Raw genomic sequence first — 14,915 nt, 5'->3', positions numbered from 1 at the left:
AAACCCCTCACCCAGTAGCGTCCCCGCGCGCCACCAAATCATGCCGCATCTCCCTGGGGCAGGACAAAGCCTCGTGGCAAAGCTGAGCCGCTGAAGGGAGCTGCGGGTGCCCCATCCTGCAGCCAGACAGACGCGAAGCACCATCCGGTAGAAGAGAAATCGGTACCTACCCCTTCGGCAGCTGGGCTTGCCTGGCCCAGGCGGTGGCTAGTGGGAGGCCGACATGGACCACGCTCCCTCCATCCTCCATACGGAGAAGGCATAACTCAGCCTCTCGTGAGCTACATAACTGCAGCTTGTCATCTTACTGTCCATCTCGTCGCTCTGTAGCACCTGGTAGAGGAAGTCTATATACCGCGCCGCCAGCTTGAGGGTCTGGATTTTACTGAGTTTGTCAGAGGGCAAAGTGGGGATGATTTTCCTCAAGGCAGCAAAAGCTTCATTGAGCGACTGAGTCCTCTGCCTCTCTCTGACATTGGCCAGGATCCTCTGGCTCTGCAGTTCTTCATAAGATTGGGAGCTGGGACTGGACTTTTTCCCCCTCTTCCCTGGGTTGGGGCTGCCATCTTCGCTGGACTTCTTACTGTATCTTCTCTTCCTGCCAAATCTCTTTGGCTGCCTTTCCAGCTCCTCTTCACTGGTCCCCAAGCTATCCACAGGGGAAACAGGAGAACTGGAGCTTTCTTCCATGCTTTCTGCAAGAAGGGGAGGGGAAGAGACTTTCCCCCCCTCCTTATGTTATGTGAGTGTGTGTGTGTCTTAAATATGCTTTAAATTCCTGAGACAGATCCTTTGGAAAAACAGGAGGGCGCTTTTTTTTTTTTTTTTTTTTTTTTTTTTTTGCTGACCAAACGTTTTCCAGGTTGCTTGAAGGGCTCTTATTTCAAGGACCAGGGTTGTGCAAAAAATTGAGGTCTCGGAGAGAGGAAGTTATTCTAACTTTTTGGAAACTTTAGCTGAGCTCGGTTGCTAAATAGTTGTCAGAAGTGAGGGAGGTGCGGGGCTCCCTTCTGATTGGCCGGCCAGGTCAGTGGGAGGAAAGCTTTTCCCCTGCTAAACTTTCACAGTTTTATGTTACACTTAACTAAAATCTTGGGAATGCACCTCGAATAAAAGATAGCTGGTGACCACCCCCCGCCACCACCACCCAACACCCCCCCCCCCCCTCAAATGCTGAATTTGCAGCACCCCTCCAGGGTAACCCCCCTGTCAGGGTTTTTTGGGGTGCTGGTCTCCTTGCTGAGCACTTGTGGGCTGTCTCCCAGCCCATGCTGCCGGGGGTCCCACTCCCAGCTCCATGGCCAGGCTGCAGCAGTACCTTGCCCAAATCAGGGTGCAGGGTTTGCACATCCAAGAAGCGCCCTGTTTTTGCAAAATAGCACCTTATTTTGCACTCCCTGGTGCTGGGGGTCTTGCAAGCCCCCTGCTTGCCCCTCTGCAAGCTGCCCCTTGCAGCACCCTGCTCCCAAAACTCCCTGCCCTGCAGAGATAGGGTGGGGACCTGCCTCCTGGTCCCACAGGGTGACCTCAGGGTGTCAGAAGTCCCCTGAGGCACGCTGAGCTGTGGGACGGGTGCAGGTTTGGGGGCAGTCGGGGGAAGCCCCTTCAAGCCCCCAACTTGTAGGGAGCATGCAGAGACCCTCCTGGACTATAACCAAGTGGAGCCCAAAACACAGGTCATCTGGAAAGCGGCTAATAGTTTGTGGAAAACCCCACGGAGAGTACCCTGGAGAGGCCATGCTGGCCACGCAGCACGTCTGCTTGCCATTTTTTTCCCCGCTTCTTTTCCTCCTTGTTAAATGCCAAATAGTACTTTTTGGGGAAGCAAGAGCTGAGGTAGGTTGGAGGACCTCTTTTCCTCCAGAATATCCTGCTGTTGAAATCATGGTATCCCAGCGCATAAAAAGCAGTTCCAAGGTTTCTGATGTATCAAACAGAAGATGATGGATCTATTTTTCCTCTCCATCACACCAGGGAAAATGTGGGAAAACGCTGCTTGCTTCCGTGGAGCTAAGGCAGAGAAAAATCAGATTTGGACCTCTGATTTCAGTTACAGCCCCAATTGCAGGAACAGATGCATTCCTGAGCAGCAAAGATCATGTTTTCAATAGGGAGCAGGAAAATAAAATAAAACAATAATAATAAAAATAAGTAAGACAAAATAAACTAGTGAAATGTAGATGTTGTATCAGAAGAATTAGTTTGGAGTGGATTTCTTTGCAAAGTTTTCCAGTAGGTATCAACACTCATTAATGGAAAAAATAATGTCTGGTTTAATTGGAAAGTGTTCCTTGGTAGGAGAAGGAATTTTGGCTTGCCGATGGCTGACTCCACTACTGGTAGGTAATGTTTATAGTGGAAAGACTTCCCCAGGCAGCCCCTGGGGAAAGCCTGTGTTTGCTTTCAAAAGGAAAGGTTTTCAGGTGCAGCACAGAAGTCGGAAAGTGAGGCAGTACTGCAAATAGATTTTTAATCCAATTTAAGACCCCAGCAAGTCAGATAGGATGGGTTCCCCTGCTGCTCGCACCCAAAAGCCAGGTTTCCAGCAGGGCTCAGGGCTGGCGGTTGGGGCCGACGGTTGGCAACTGCTCCACATCTGTGACCTAGAGGTCCATGAGTACAGGGGGCTGGGATGCTGTCTGCCAGCCCTGCAGACCTGAAGGCAGATACCACCCTCAGCTGAGTCACAGAAAGCAACATTTATACTGGGGAAACCTGAGTAACAGCCCCTCGTCTGCCCCATAAGTGAAATAAACTGCTGTCGATAGTGGTGCCGATGTGAAACTGCATCTCGGAGGGCAAAACACCCCTCGTAAGGGATATTTGGGTTGTATTTCCAACTATTAAAAGAAACTATCACTGAAGACCAGAGGGGTATCTCTGCTTTCCAGCTGCAAAGAGCACAGTTTTCCCAGCAAACAGGTTCCCTGCTAACAGCATCAGCTCCTCCGTGTGCTCGCACCACATTTACGGTGATAAACTACTGTGGATTTGCAGGGATACGTGGAGTACGGGAGCACAATTGGGCTGCCTTACTGAGCACCTGGCATGCACTGCCCAAAGTTGCTATAGGTGTCTGCAAAAGGCTGCTCAGGGAGGGAGCAGGGCTGCATTTTCATCTGTGTTTGAGAGCACCAGGAGCAAGGGGAGCAGACCCAAGCTGGAGAGAGCGAGCGGAGATGCTCGCTGCTGCCTCTCCTCTCCCCCTGCCCTGCCAATGTCTGTTAATATTTACTCTTCATCTTCCTTTTGCCTCACCATGACCACTGAAGGTAGGACTTGATTTTCCAGGGAGTGAGGTGTTTCCATGGGGTGGGATGCAGTCCTTCCAGGGGTTGGAGACAGAGGGCTTTCGGGGGCTGACTGTGTGGATGTGTCTCAAAATGCCCATTTCTCAGCTGGAACGGGTATTTTGCTTTTGTGATAACCACTGGGATCATCCCATACAAGTGCAGCAGGAGACACGCAGCTCCTGGGCATTACGCTGGAGCCGCGGTGGCAAAAGGATGTGGCTACGTGGCGCAGTCCTGGTCCAGCCGAGCAGCTGCTGCTCCTCGAACTCTTGGCTTTGCCTCTCTGGACTGCACAGCACAGAGCAGGAGCAGACTCCCGTGGCAGAGCAGCCCCTCGCTGCTCTGCATGCCATGGCTATATTAAATAAATAAATGAACAAGAAGCCAGCCCCCTGCCTGGCTTCTGAGAACAAGCGTGAAGGAGCGTTTGCACGACAAAGTGAGGCAGGATTTCTCCCCAAGGAGGCTGTTGCAGTGCATAACCTCTAAATGTGCAAAGCTTTTTAGTATCAGGCAGGCTTCATTAGGGGAAATTTATGGTGAAACTTGGCTGTGTTATAATTATGAAGTCTATAAGCCCAGCTCCAGCGAGCAGTGCCCCAGAGCTGCTCTGTATGTGTGTACTCTTTACGGCTGCCGAGTCCCTTAGCAGTACTTAGTGCCAGAGCTAAGCATGGTGTTGACAATACTGCAAATATCTTCCCTTGGAGCAGACCAAAGGCATGATCTACGTGTGTGCAGACCCGAGTGAAATGTGATCTGGGTCTCCTGAAGGAAGAGGGAGTTTGAGAGGCTTGTGGGGGAGCCACGTTGTACGAAGGTACTGCTGGCCAAGAAGGACTGGGTGGATGCATCCTTCCTGCTACCACAGCAGGGTGGGAGAGAGGTTATGCAAGCAAAACTGTGATATTAAAATTAGTTTTCGTGAAAGTTTAATGTGACATCTACTATGACGCTGCTGCTGTTTCACTGCCATTATCAGGTTCCTAAAATTTCTAAATTAGGGGAAAACAATGAACACAGACTGGGCTTTGGGGGCAGTGCTTATTCTTTGTAGGAAGCCTGTGGTCCAGTTGTCACCCTGGCAGGGCTTGGCCAGCAAATCACCCTTCAGCCACCCTGCACTGTGCAGGAGAGCATTTGGAGTTCCACCTCCTGCCACCCTTCCCTCTGCCCGCAGTAGGAAGTGGGGAAATGTCGGGTGCCCCGGCAGTAAAGGCAATAGCATTTCAATGTGCTCAGACTGCTCTTCCAGCCCCTCTCTGCTGGGGGAGCTGCCCAGGACACAAATTTTTGGAGCAAACTGAAAGAAGATGCTGTTGTGCTTACTGCCATCCTCCTCCTCACTGCTATAGAGAAACGCATAATTTCTCCTTTCAGAAACATCCTTTTTGCAAGTTGCATCCAGCATTGCACACAGCCTCTACTGTAGTCAGATGTAGTTAAGCTGATGTTTTTTCCCCTTGCCTTCAGTGTGACTTAAGAGATAACTCCACAATGCTTTTGTGCAGCAGCCACTAAACATGATCTGGTACGCGCATCTTCCATGTGCTGTCTTTGCAAAGGCAGTCGAGTTTCACCTTGCACTTCTGCTTTGTGGGCTTTGTTTCCTTATTCCTCATGTTGCACCGGAGCAGCAGCCAGACACAGCAGGCGGATGTTTCTCAAAGCATTGACCCTGCAGTGACAAGTTTATAATCAAAAGCAAAGGTACGGCAAGTGAGTAGCGGAGATAAGAGGCAGGAGGTAAGGAGAGCGAGGCTTTAGGGATAAGACAGTTGGAGCAGACCACGGTTTCAAAGTAATTGGATACGCTAATATCAGAGTTTGTGCAGGAATGTACATCTGTTTCTGAACTGTTACCAGCTGATGTGCCCGCTCTTCCTTTCTGCTTCCTCAGTTATAAACCCTCAGAGCAGCAGACACAAGCAAAGGCAAGGCTGACCTGGGGAAAGTGAGTCCTATTGCTTGCTAATCCTCCCAATAAATGCAATCAAGGTCAAGGTGTGCTTTTCATTTGCAAAGGCGTTTCTGGGGCAGCTGGGTGTACTGATGACTGGCCTGGGGAGCAAGGTGGCAGCTTTTCTCCATGGTGGTTTGATGGCTCCACCTGGCTTCCTCAGCTTTGTGCTTGGGGATGGGGGAAATACAGGTCATTTTAGGGGAGACTTCACAGGAGAATTACAGACAAGAGAGAAGGACTTGGAGATTTTCCAAGCAGATGTCTCTTCCTTCTGAGGAAGCCCCACAGGCCCTTCGTCCACCTCCTTTATGAAGGTGGCAGCTTCATCCAAGCTTTGACCAAGCAAGGTGTGAATTGCAAGGGCCATTTTTCCAGAGCTTGCTTTATTTGCTGTGTACAATGCCAGGACAAACTGTCTACAGTGTAATAATGATAAATGCAAATCTTAAATAACTTTCAAAAAATACCACAGTGAGTCAGATTATGAAAATGCACTGTAATTCACAGATTTTCTAACCGAGGCCCAGATTCTGTGATGTGCTGGAGGATGCCTTGGAGAAGAGAGTTGCATCTGGGTCCCACTAACTTCTGTGGGACATAGGCAGGCATTTAAAGTTACATATATGCTAAATACAGGCTTGAATTTCTGATCTGACCCCTCCTTTCAAATAAGAAGATAAATCGTTAGTGGCTTCAACAGGTTTTGGATCAGGGTCTCAAGCATTAAGTGTTGGAGGACCAGTTCACATCCCCTGGTCATCCAAGCTCCGTTGTCAGTAGGACAAGGATAATGTAGACCTGACACAGTTGTGCCTTGAATGCTGGGTGCAGTGTTTCTGGTCTGATCACTGATTGCTGGCAAGATTAGAACTACACATAATTTCTCATGTCAGTACCATTGGGAAGATAGCATATGTCCTGCTGTAAGAAGAAACCAAAAGGCAGTGGCATTGCAGTTGTGGATTCTATTTTTAATGATAGTGCAAAGTAAAAAGAACTGGCATTTTGAGGGAGAAAAAAGTAGTCGCTACCATGATTCCAAAAATAACATTTCTATTATAGATCATTTACGCGAGGCCACCACTAATTGCAGATTGGAATCAAAATGTCTTCCTGGGAATCCACATGGAACACAGATTTTTTTTTTCCTCTTTTTGGAAGGTGAAATATTAATTGAGGCTGCAGCAGCAGTAACTGCAGCTTAAAACCTGGGCTAGGAAAAATGAAAATATTGTTTCATGAAAAGGAAAATCAAAGCGTGTGAGGCATTTTGTTCCCCTTGCCTTTTCCTTCCCATCTCCAGCCACATTAAGATGGGGAGGAAGGGGTTCCCACCAACATCAAGGAGAATCTAAAAGCAGCCTGGCTGTTTCAACAGCACTTGGGCACTTGGGAAGGGTCGGGCTTCTGTTCATTTTTTGGACAGCAACACACACTTCAAGGCAGGTATATTCAAAACAACATCAAGTTTGGCTTCCAGTTTTTAGCATTTCTCAACAGTTTCTCCATGTCCAGATGGAGGACTGCTTCCACTGAGGAGCCAGGGCTTGCTCCAGAGATGAAACTTTGGTTGACTCCAGCAGTACAAGTGCAGTCTGTGGTCTGGGAATGATTTGGCCAGGCTGACAGTAGTGAGACTGACCTCATCTCCCTTCCCAGCCATGGAAAAAGGAACTGTTCTTTCTGGGTATCCATGATAGATCCTCTCCCCATTGATTACAAAACAGATCTGCAGAAGTTGATGGCCTAAGGTTAGTGCTTTGCTGCCATCTTTAATCTGTGAATCCCCAGAAACAATGTAAGGGACGGCACTGATCCAATAAAGCAGATTTAAGGCTTGTAACTCACTTGTCTTAGTTGCCTTCCACAGCCCTCTCTGAAGGGGTCAGCAGGATACCAGGGGGAAAACTGCTCCTGCTGGGCACAGGTTGCCTTTGCAAACACCATGCACTTTTTTGTCCATCTCCTGTTTGGATCCAACCACTGACTGTAGTGGTGTTTTCTTGAGCACAGTAGTCCGTGATGTAATTACTCTTTTTACACATCTTGAAGCGCATAGTTACTCTGAATCCACACATCTGGAAAGCCCACCAAGAAATAGTCCAAAGTACTATTGCTTGTTCCTGCATTTCATTATTTTTGAGGATTAACCAGAACCCTAGAGAATCAAATCAGCCTTGTAGTTAACTATTTTGTCAGGTGAAAAGATAGCAACAAGGTACTGGAAAACAAAGCCTTGGGCAATTATACTGCTATTGAAATAAATGGGTTTTGCCATGGCCCCACCTAATCTTTCTCAAAGAATATTACTTTTCTCAAAGCATGTTACAGCTTTCCCCATTTCCTTCAAATTAAATCACTTTGAAGGCTATGTCAGGTGGACATGTGGCACTGGTCACAAGTCTTCTTGTTGCTGGACAGAGAAATGCTTCCTAACTGTCCAGAAACAACCTGAAAAATTACATGATGGGTGCAAAGGCAAACCCAGAAGCAGCTTTGTTTGCCTGCGTGTATTGCTCGATAGATACACACACAGCAAGGAGGGGTTTATTGCCCTGAACCTTAGCCAACTAAGTTTTAACTGTTGAGGCTACCTCTGGAATTTAACCAGCAAGGTCCAGCATCTTGCAGTTCAGATGTTAGGTAGAGAGGAAGCCAAAATGATGAAGTTGGACACAGATAGCTATAAGATAGCTCCGACAGGGGAAGGCAAACCCCTCCTAGGAACTGGGTGCGTGTGCTGGTGGTCCCAGCACAGCCCCAGGAACATCTGTGCTGGAGGCCACTGGGGTTTTTGTAATTGTAAGAGTTTGGAAAAATCACAATTTTGAATGCCAGGGCAAAAAAGCGGGTGGATGGGGGGACTTTTTAAAGTTTCTGAAGTAAGAAAACCTGAATTTTCAAGGAGAAAAGGATAGGGTCAGTTAAAATAAACTGTTTGTTGTGTCTCTGGCCAGCTCTGAACTTTACCTTGGCTTTGGCTGATACCTGAGCTACTCATAGTTTGCAAACCCTGGAGCCCTCCTTTGCCCAGATAAAACTGGGCAACATCTGTCCTCATTTTTCATCCCACAGCGCTATAATTCTCCAACTATTTCCTCCAGGGTTTAAGCCATAGTTGAGGCCGTGTATCATGTTGCATATGTCTTCTGGTTAAGGAAGACCAGACAGCTCATTATCAGCACTTGTTTAGGGGCGGGATGGATTGCTGATGAGTGACAGGTCATTCTTCACAGTTCGTGGCAGTGAAAAGTCCCACCTTTGAAGTTCCCACTCCTTGTCAGCCTGGTAGTGGGACCATAGAGATGGGACCTTGGTTTCCTATACCAGAAAGGAAGAGCTCTACTGGCTGGGTCATTGTCACTGTTGGGCCAACTCAAGCAATTGGGCTAAACCTCCCCTTATATACATATACATAAACAGGGAACTACACCTTCTGCCTCGAAGGCTATGGAGCTAGTTATGAGCCAAATCACGGCTTTCTCCCCATACCCTGATGTAAAAAAAAAATAATTCCTATCATTTGTTTTCCCTTTCTTGGAAACACTGCTGAAAAATGATAGCCACTCTTCCTTTCTTATCCATCTTTTTTCAGCCACACCTTAACTTTTTATTAAATTCTTTCCCAACAGTGCTTCTTCGTGCTTTCTGTGTGCCTTCAAACATTACAGACTTTCCCACAGCAGCAGGACAAAATACAGGATCCCAGCCCCCAGCCTGCTTGCTGCTTTTTTTTTTTTTTTTTTTTTTTTTTAAGAATATGGGACTAACCCATAGCCCTAGAGGAGCTCTATCTCACAGTCTGTGGAGGTTGATGGTGCTGCAGTGGTTCAGTGTCTTTGCAAGAGAGTTGGATCTGGTGAGGACCCCTTGAATATTAATCGAGAAGTAAAGTGAGCTGGTTTAGGTCCTTTGTGCCTTGCTTTTACGTATTTTAATGGCCTAGAAGAGGGAAAGGGTGTGGCCTTGGAGAACTCCCTGGGTGAGTGGTGAAGTTCTTACCAAGTAGATAAAGAAAAACCTGACAGAAATAGTTATTGAGGGGGAAAATATTTGTTTTCTAAGTAGAACAACATTTTGTGAAATGTGCCAACGTTCCTAGGAAAATATGATTTATTTTGGAAAATCAGGCACCTTAACTTTTTTACCTCTGCATGTTGCAGTTTAAGTTTAATTGTATGTCCAGGTACTTTAGTTGCCCGTTGCCTCTACTCTGAACATCGCTGATAGACCATGGCAGCTGAGCAGGAGGGATCTTGCCTTGTGCCGGGTTGCCTGGCCACGAGTGTAACGGACACAGAAAGCCAGTGCCTCACTTTGAATTTTGCTGCAGCAATGGGCTGGTACCTCCTCAGCAAATCACTTGGTTATCAGCTGATTTGGTTTCACTTTGGTATTTAATTTGATGCTGAAAGGTTGAAATAATCCATTAAAAAAAAAATAAAAATTGCTGAGTAGCTACACTTACAACATCAGAAGTGACAGTCAGCCAAACCTGCTTAGCTGAGAGAGGAAATGATTTTTCTTAGACTGCTTAAAACTTTTGCTTTTTGCTTTGTCTTTACTAACACCTGTTTAACTCAAGCACCTGAATAAACTTTGAGGAGAAAAGATAGCTTTGTTAAAGGCTCAACTGGACCCCAAAAGATCGGGTTCCACTTCTGGGACCCTCAACAAATCTAGGGGAAACCAGGCTTGACATTCCTAGTGAGATCTGGGGAGAAAAAGCAGGAAAGACCCATCACTTCTTTCAAAAACAATTAGGTGAAAAAGCCCCAACCCAAACACAAAAATTCTCAAAAGTTAAGCTTGGTAGAGTTTAAAAGAAGCGACCATAAATAGTCATAAATTACTATCATTGATTTTGGACTGTTTTTCCAGAAGTATTAAGTGAACTGGTTGTTTTCTCAAGAGTAACAACCTTTACCTGTGTAGATCATATTGTCTGTTGGGACATCATGAACCATAGCACAAGTTTTCTTGATGTAGATCTGGTTGTAAATGCACCACTGTATAGATACCAAAGCTCGTGTAAAGGAACATGTGTGTAGTAGCTGAAGCACTGGAAACGAAATTATCAGGGAAACAGCTGCACCCCTCAAAGACACAGGAAGAGCATTCCTGCAAAGCATCTGTGGATTTGCATGTGTAGCATCAGGGAAGATGCATGTTTGGGTGTTTTTAACCTCCCAAGCCTGCTGCATCCAGGAGTCAGAGTATCCTTCCCCCCCTTTCATTGATGCCTTGCTCTGTTACATCCCTGGTGTTCTTCTCTCAGCAATAATGACTTGCTCAACATTATCGTGAGCCTTGCTGTTGGTACTGGATGGTGGGAAGCAGTGCTCCAGCAGTATTACAGAAAGCTAGGCTCTAATTCGTCTGTCCCAGCTGCCCACATCCTACCTTTCAGCATCACAGATAAGAAGCGGGTTAGAGAAATATTCCTTTTCATGAAGCTATAAGGTGCAATACAGGGCTGGATGCACCACTGCACTCTTCATGGTGGGGCACGTTTTGGTCTCTGTGGGAGAAAACAATGTCCTGTTTGGTTAACTTCAAGCATGTACGTCATTGCACTGAAGTAAAGGGGGTGATGAATACGCTCAAACCTTCTCCAGGAGCACCCCAGTTCAGGAGGTGACATGGGCAGCAGCTGCAGCCTAAGGATATATGGTCTAGCTTCTATGTTATCCAATCCTTGAATTAAAACAATAATAGTAGCTCTCTTTGCTACAAGGATGAGCACCACAACCTGTGGTGTATTGCAAAGTATCACATTTTTGTGTATTTTAGCTCAAGAGGTCTTTTAACTTGCATTTAATTGTCAAAGGAGAAGAGCTGTAAAGCATACCTGTCCTCATCTTGAACCTCCCCCAGTTTTTTGATTATCAGTTGAACTTTGCAATTATTTTTTTTTTTCTGGCATCAATACTACTGTGTTGTTTCATTTCCTTCTCTTTTGCGCTTTTGGCAAAGACAAAGTTTACTGTCGGTTCCAGTATATACTCTATCAGGTGACCCAGAGTCTGATCCACAACTTGCAAAGTCAGCAGAAAACATTATGTTGCTCTCTGCAGACTTTACAGCGACCTTTAATAATTCTGCCCTCCCAAGGGGGCTGAAGTACGAATCCAGTAGTCATTTGTCGTGTCTCAGTCTCCTAAAGGGCCAATAATTTCTTGCAATATTTTTGTAGGCCTTTGATCCATCACTGTTGCTTGATTGTGCTTTGAAGACTTAATAGAGCCCCATATCCCGCACTTATTAAATTCAAATTCTCCAGTTGCATTTCCCTGGAAGATACATAAAAATAACACATGGAGGAAATATAACTGGAAGATCCTTTGTATAAGCTGGCTTACATTTTGTATGCGGGGAAGACACTGAAACCATTGCTTTTGCACTCATGACAGAACCATCTGTATAAGTTTGATATAGTGGTGTATATCTGAAAAAGCAATAATAGGTCAGGGAGCTGTGTGCTGGCTTCAAAGGCTCAATTTTCAGTATGCCGCTAGGCAGACTTTCATTTAGAAAGAATTAAGGTTGGAGGCACCTAGCTGTAGAAGTTGCCATGTGCTCTGACAATAGATGTGTCTGGTGGGATTTTAGAGCAGCTTTTCTGTAGTTCTGCTGTAGTTGGGAGGTAGTTATTTCAGGGTTGGGATAAGGATGACATTGAAGGCTCCCAAAATTACTCGTCTGATTGAAAGGGATTGGTAAAGCAGCGTGACAAGCCATTTTCTGGAGGATGGTAGAGAACAGTGGGAGATGCAACCATTTTTGAGTGGAAACACTCTCACATCTAAGCAAGAGGACAGATGATCCGTTAACTGCTGAAAGGACTGGGGAGGGGATCCCCAGTTTACAAGGTCCCTTTACCATCCTGCTCACATAAAAGAGCTTCTGCTCGAGTGATGTCCTGGGGACAGCACAGATCCACAGTGAAACTGGGGAAATACTTTCAGTTGTCCCCTATTTTCTGGGCTCACACCAGGAGGTAGGTGGGACATTTATGATAAATTCCAATAAAGCCACCCGATTTCTGTGCAAAGTCCCTTGCAAGCATCAAGCTACTTGCAGGCACACGGACAGCCATTTACTCAGACCTCACCTCCGCAAAACTCTTTCTCCATTAGAAAGCTCTCTCTGCTTAAGCAGGGAAAGAAGTCCGAGGAGAACAGAGCACTTGGTTGCACCAAAAATAAAATGGGAGAAGAGCAGCCTTGGGCAGGCTGATGGAAACACTTCCATTGACTTGGATTTGCCCTGGGTCAGCCTCACTTTGGGAACTGTGAGACTGGAGTGGCTAATAAAGAGCCAAGCTCTCCAGTTAAGCACCACATAAACACAAAAAGCACTTTCTGAACCTTTGGTGGGGCTGGTGGAACACATGTATTCTAGTGTACAAGGCAAAGCTAGAAACATCGGCATCTCACGGCATGTTGTGCAACCAGAGCTCAGTGATATTTTGTAATTAGAGTTGCTCCCTGGTTGGGTTTTGTTTTTTTTTTTTTTTCAGTGGGATCTAATTTTTTATGGGAACACATGCTGAAAAAAATGATTCAGAAAGCAAATAGAAAACAAATTAGTTGGTTGAAAATAAATAACTTGTTTTCAAGGAAGTTGAGAACTTCCTAAAGGAAGTTTTCACAAGTGTGAAAACTTTTATTTGGGGGAAAGCATAAGGCTTTATACAGCAGTGTTTACTGAAAGTATTACAAAAGATGAATCTTCAGTGTGGCCACACATACAGCAATTTTGAAAGCCCCAAACTGTGACTGATCTTTAATGTCGTTTTCTTTCTCTGTACAAAAATACTTCTATGGAGAAGGATGGAGGGAGGTTTTAACCTGAAATCTTTGCAAGGTAGCGTTGCCCAGCCTAGGTGCATAGAAACATAACGTGCAATTGAGGAGATGCATGCAACCCTGGAGGAAACCTTTTTTGTGTGCTTTTTTGTCATAATGGGAGTCTGCTAACAGCAGAGTGAGCTTGTTTAGTGACGCTTTTGGGCCAGTCAACACATCAGATGTGTTCAGTCTGTCGATGCTGAAGGTCTACCTATCAACCCCGATGCCCCAAAACCCTTCGTCTCAGCCCTTGGTCATCAGATGTTGGCTTCACGCAGGAGTTTTCCAGCCTGGGCACCTTTCTGCAGTTGCATCTTTATTCTGCTGCGTGGCAGGAGACAATGAGCATAGAGGAATTAGATGGGATGGGTTTTTTTCTCCCAGTGCGTGTTCCCAGCATTGTATCTCACAGCTGCTGTACGGGTTTATTTCCCTGCAGCGGGAAGGAGGCAGGAGCGGGCAGACAGCGTTGCTACCCATATACAATGGGGTAAAACGCCTGGTGAATGCAGGGGGAGCAAAGTGACGCCGGTGCAGACCGATTTAGAAATTTGCAAGCAAACATCTGTCAGGCACTCAGCTCAGATGAATAACAAAATCAGACTGAAGCAGACATATGATGAAATCCTTCCATGTGGAGGGAAGGGGGAGGGGGGCAGCAATCCATCGTGTACTAATATTTTCATTATAATGCAAAGCGTATCAGTAACACACACACGTGAAGCTATGGAAATGTGGGGTACGTTGTTGTGCCATATGTTTTAAATATTATTAAGTAGGCCAGTTTTGTCGTATATTTGATATTCTGGCTGTTGTTGCTAGGACTGGACCAACCGATTCATATGGAATATGAATTGGCCTTGAACTCAGTCTAATCGCTGACCCAAAGAGAGTTTTGCAAAATGCTTTTCTAACCTGAGAAATGATAGGCTAAATCTTGCACTGTGGGAGGAGGGCGATTGGTCGTACACTTGACCTAGATACAAATCTCTGGGGTTAAAAATAAAGAGGCTGTTGGATAGCGGGGACCAAAACATGTCACTGATAAGATTTGTTTCCTTTTTTTTGTTTTTGCTGGAAAATACATCTCAGACAAAAATTGTGATCATCATTTTTTGGAAGTTACAGTTTTCAATATTTTCCCCTCAGTGTTTCACAGCAAGGAGGAACTGATGATACGTCCACATTTTTAATTTGGAAATTAGTGTAAAACTTCCACTTTCAGATTCCCCGCATTTTTTCAGGGAACAACTAAATGTGGAAGAAATCTTACTTCTTGTATTTTTAATCCTTACCTCTTAAAAAGAAGGGAACCCCACCCAAACTCTCATTTTGAAATACTCATATAAAATTCTCCTAAGCTTAGAAGAAAACCAGAGAAATATTTCTGGGGACAAGTTCTTTCCCTCCTTAAGTCTGCTCTTTTTTGCTTTTCCTTTGGGAGGATCTCGCTGTCAGCAGAAAGGGGATAGAGCAGAGCATGGTGTGGAGAATATATTCATTATATTATCGAGGAATTCCTGATTCTTTCCCATGTTTTTTCTCCTTTTGAGAAAAAGAAGGATGAAGGAATTGGTGAGAGACAATGACAGATCCTCTCCCCTCTTACCCCCAGCTCTTGTCAAGGAACTTGAACTCACGGTGAGTTCCAAATGAAAGCACCATGCTAGGGGCTTTTTGGGGGGTGGGGAAAATCTGCTCCCTTGTCTGGGCAGGCCTGGTGTTTCTTTGCAGGACGTGGGCTGGGACCCGAACATCTCGCAGGGCTCCTTCCTGTTCCCACGTCTGTGCCAGGAATCGGACTCT

The 14,915-nt window shown here is 45.8% G+C and overlaps 1 protein-coding gene across 1 annotated transcript; it reads right to left on the bottom strand.

Annotated features, from left to right (window-relative positions):
- Positions 1 to 207: 207 nt before the first annotated feature.
- TWIST2 (twist family bHLH transcription factor 2) lies at positions 208 to 690 on the bottom strand (the record flags this gene model as incomplete). The annotated part of the gene is made up of 1 exon (XM_082483758.1): positions 208 to 690. The coding sequence occupies one exon, from the start codon at positions 688 to 690 to the stop codon at positions 208 to 210; it is 483 nt and encodes a 160-aa protein (XP_082339884.1).
- Positions 691 to 14,915: the final 14,225 nt, after the last annotated feature.

This window comes from Vanellus vanellus (genome assembly GCF_965231255.1).
Source record: "Vanellus vanellus genome assembly, chromosome: 5".
Lineage (NCBI taxonomy): Eukaryota > Metazoa > Chordata > Aves > Charadriiformes > Charadriidae > Vanellus > Vanellus vanellus.
This window is presented reverse-complemented; position numbering and strand designations above follow the sequence as displayed.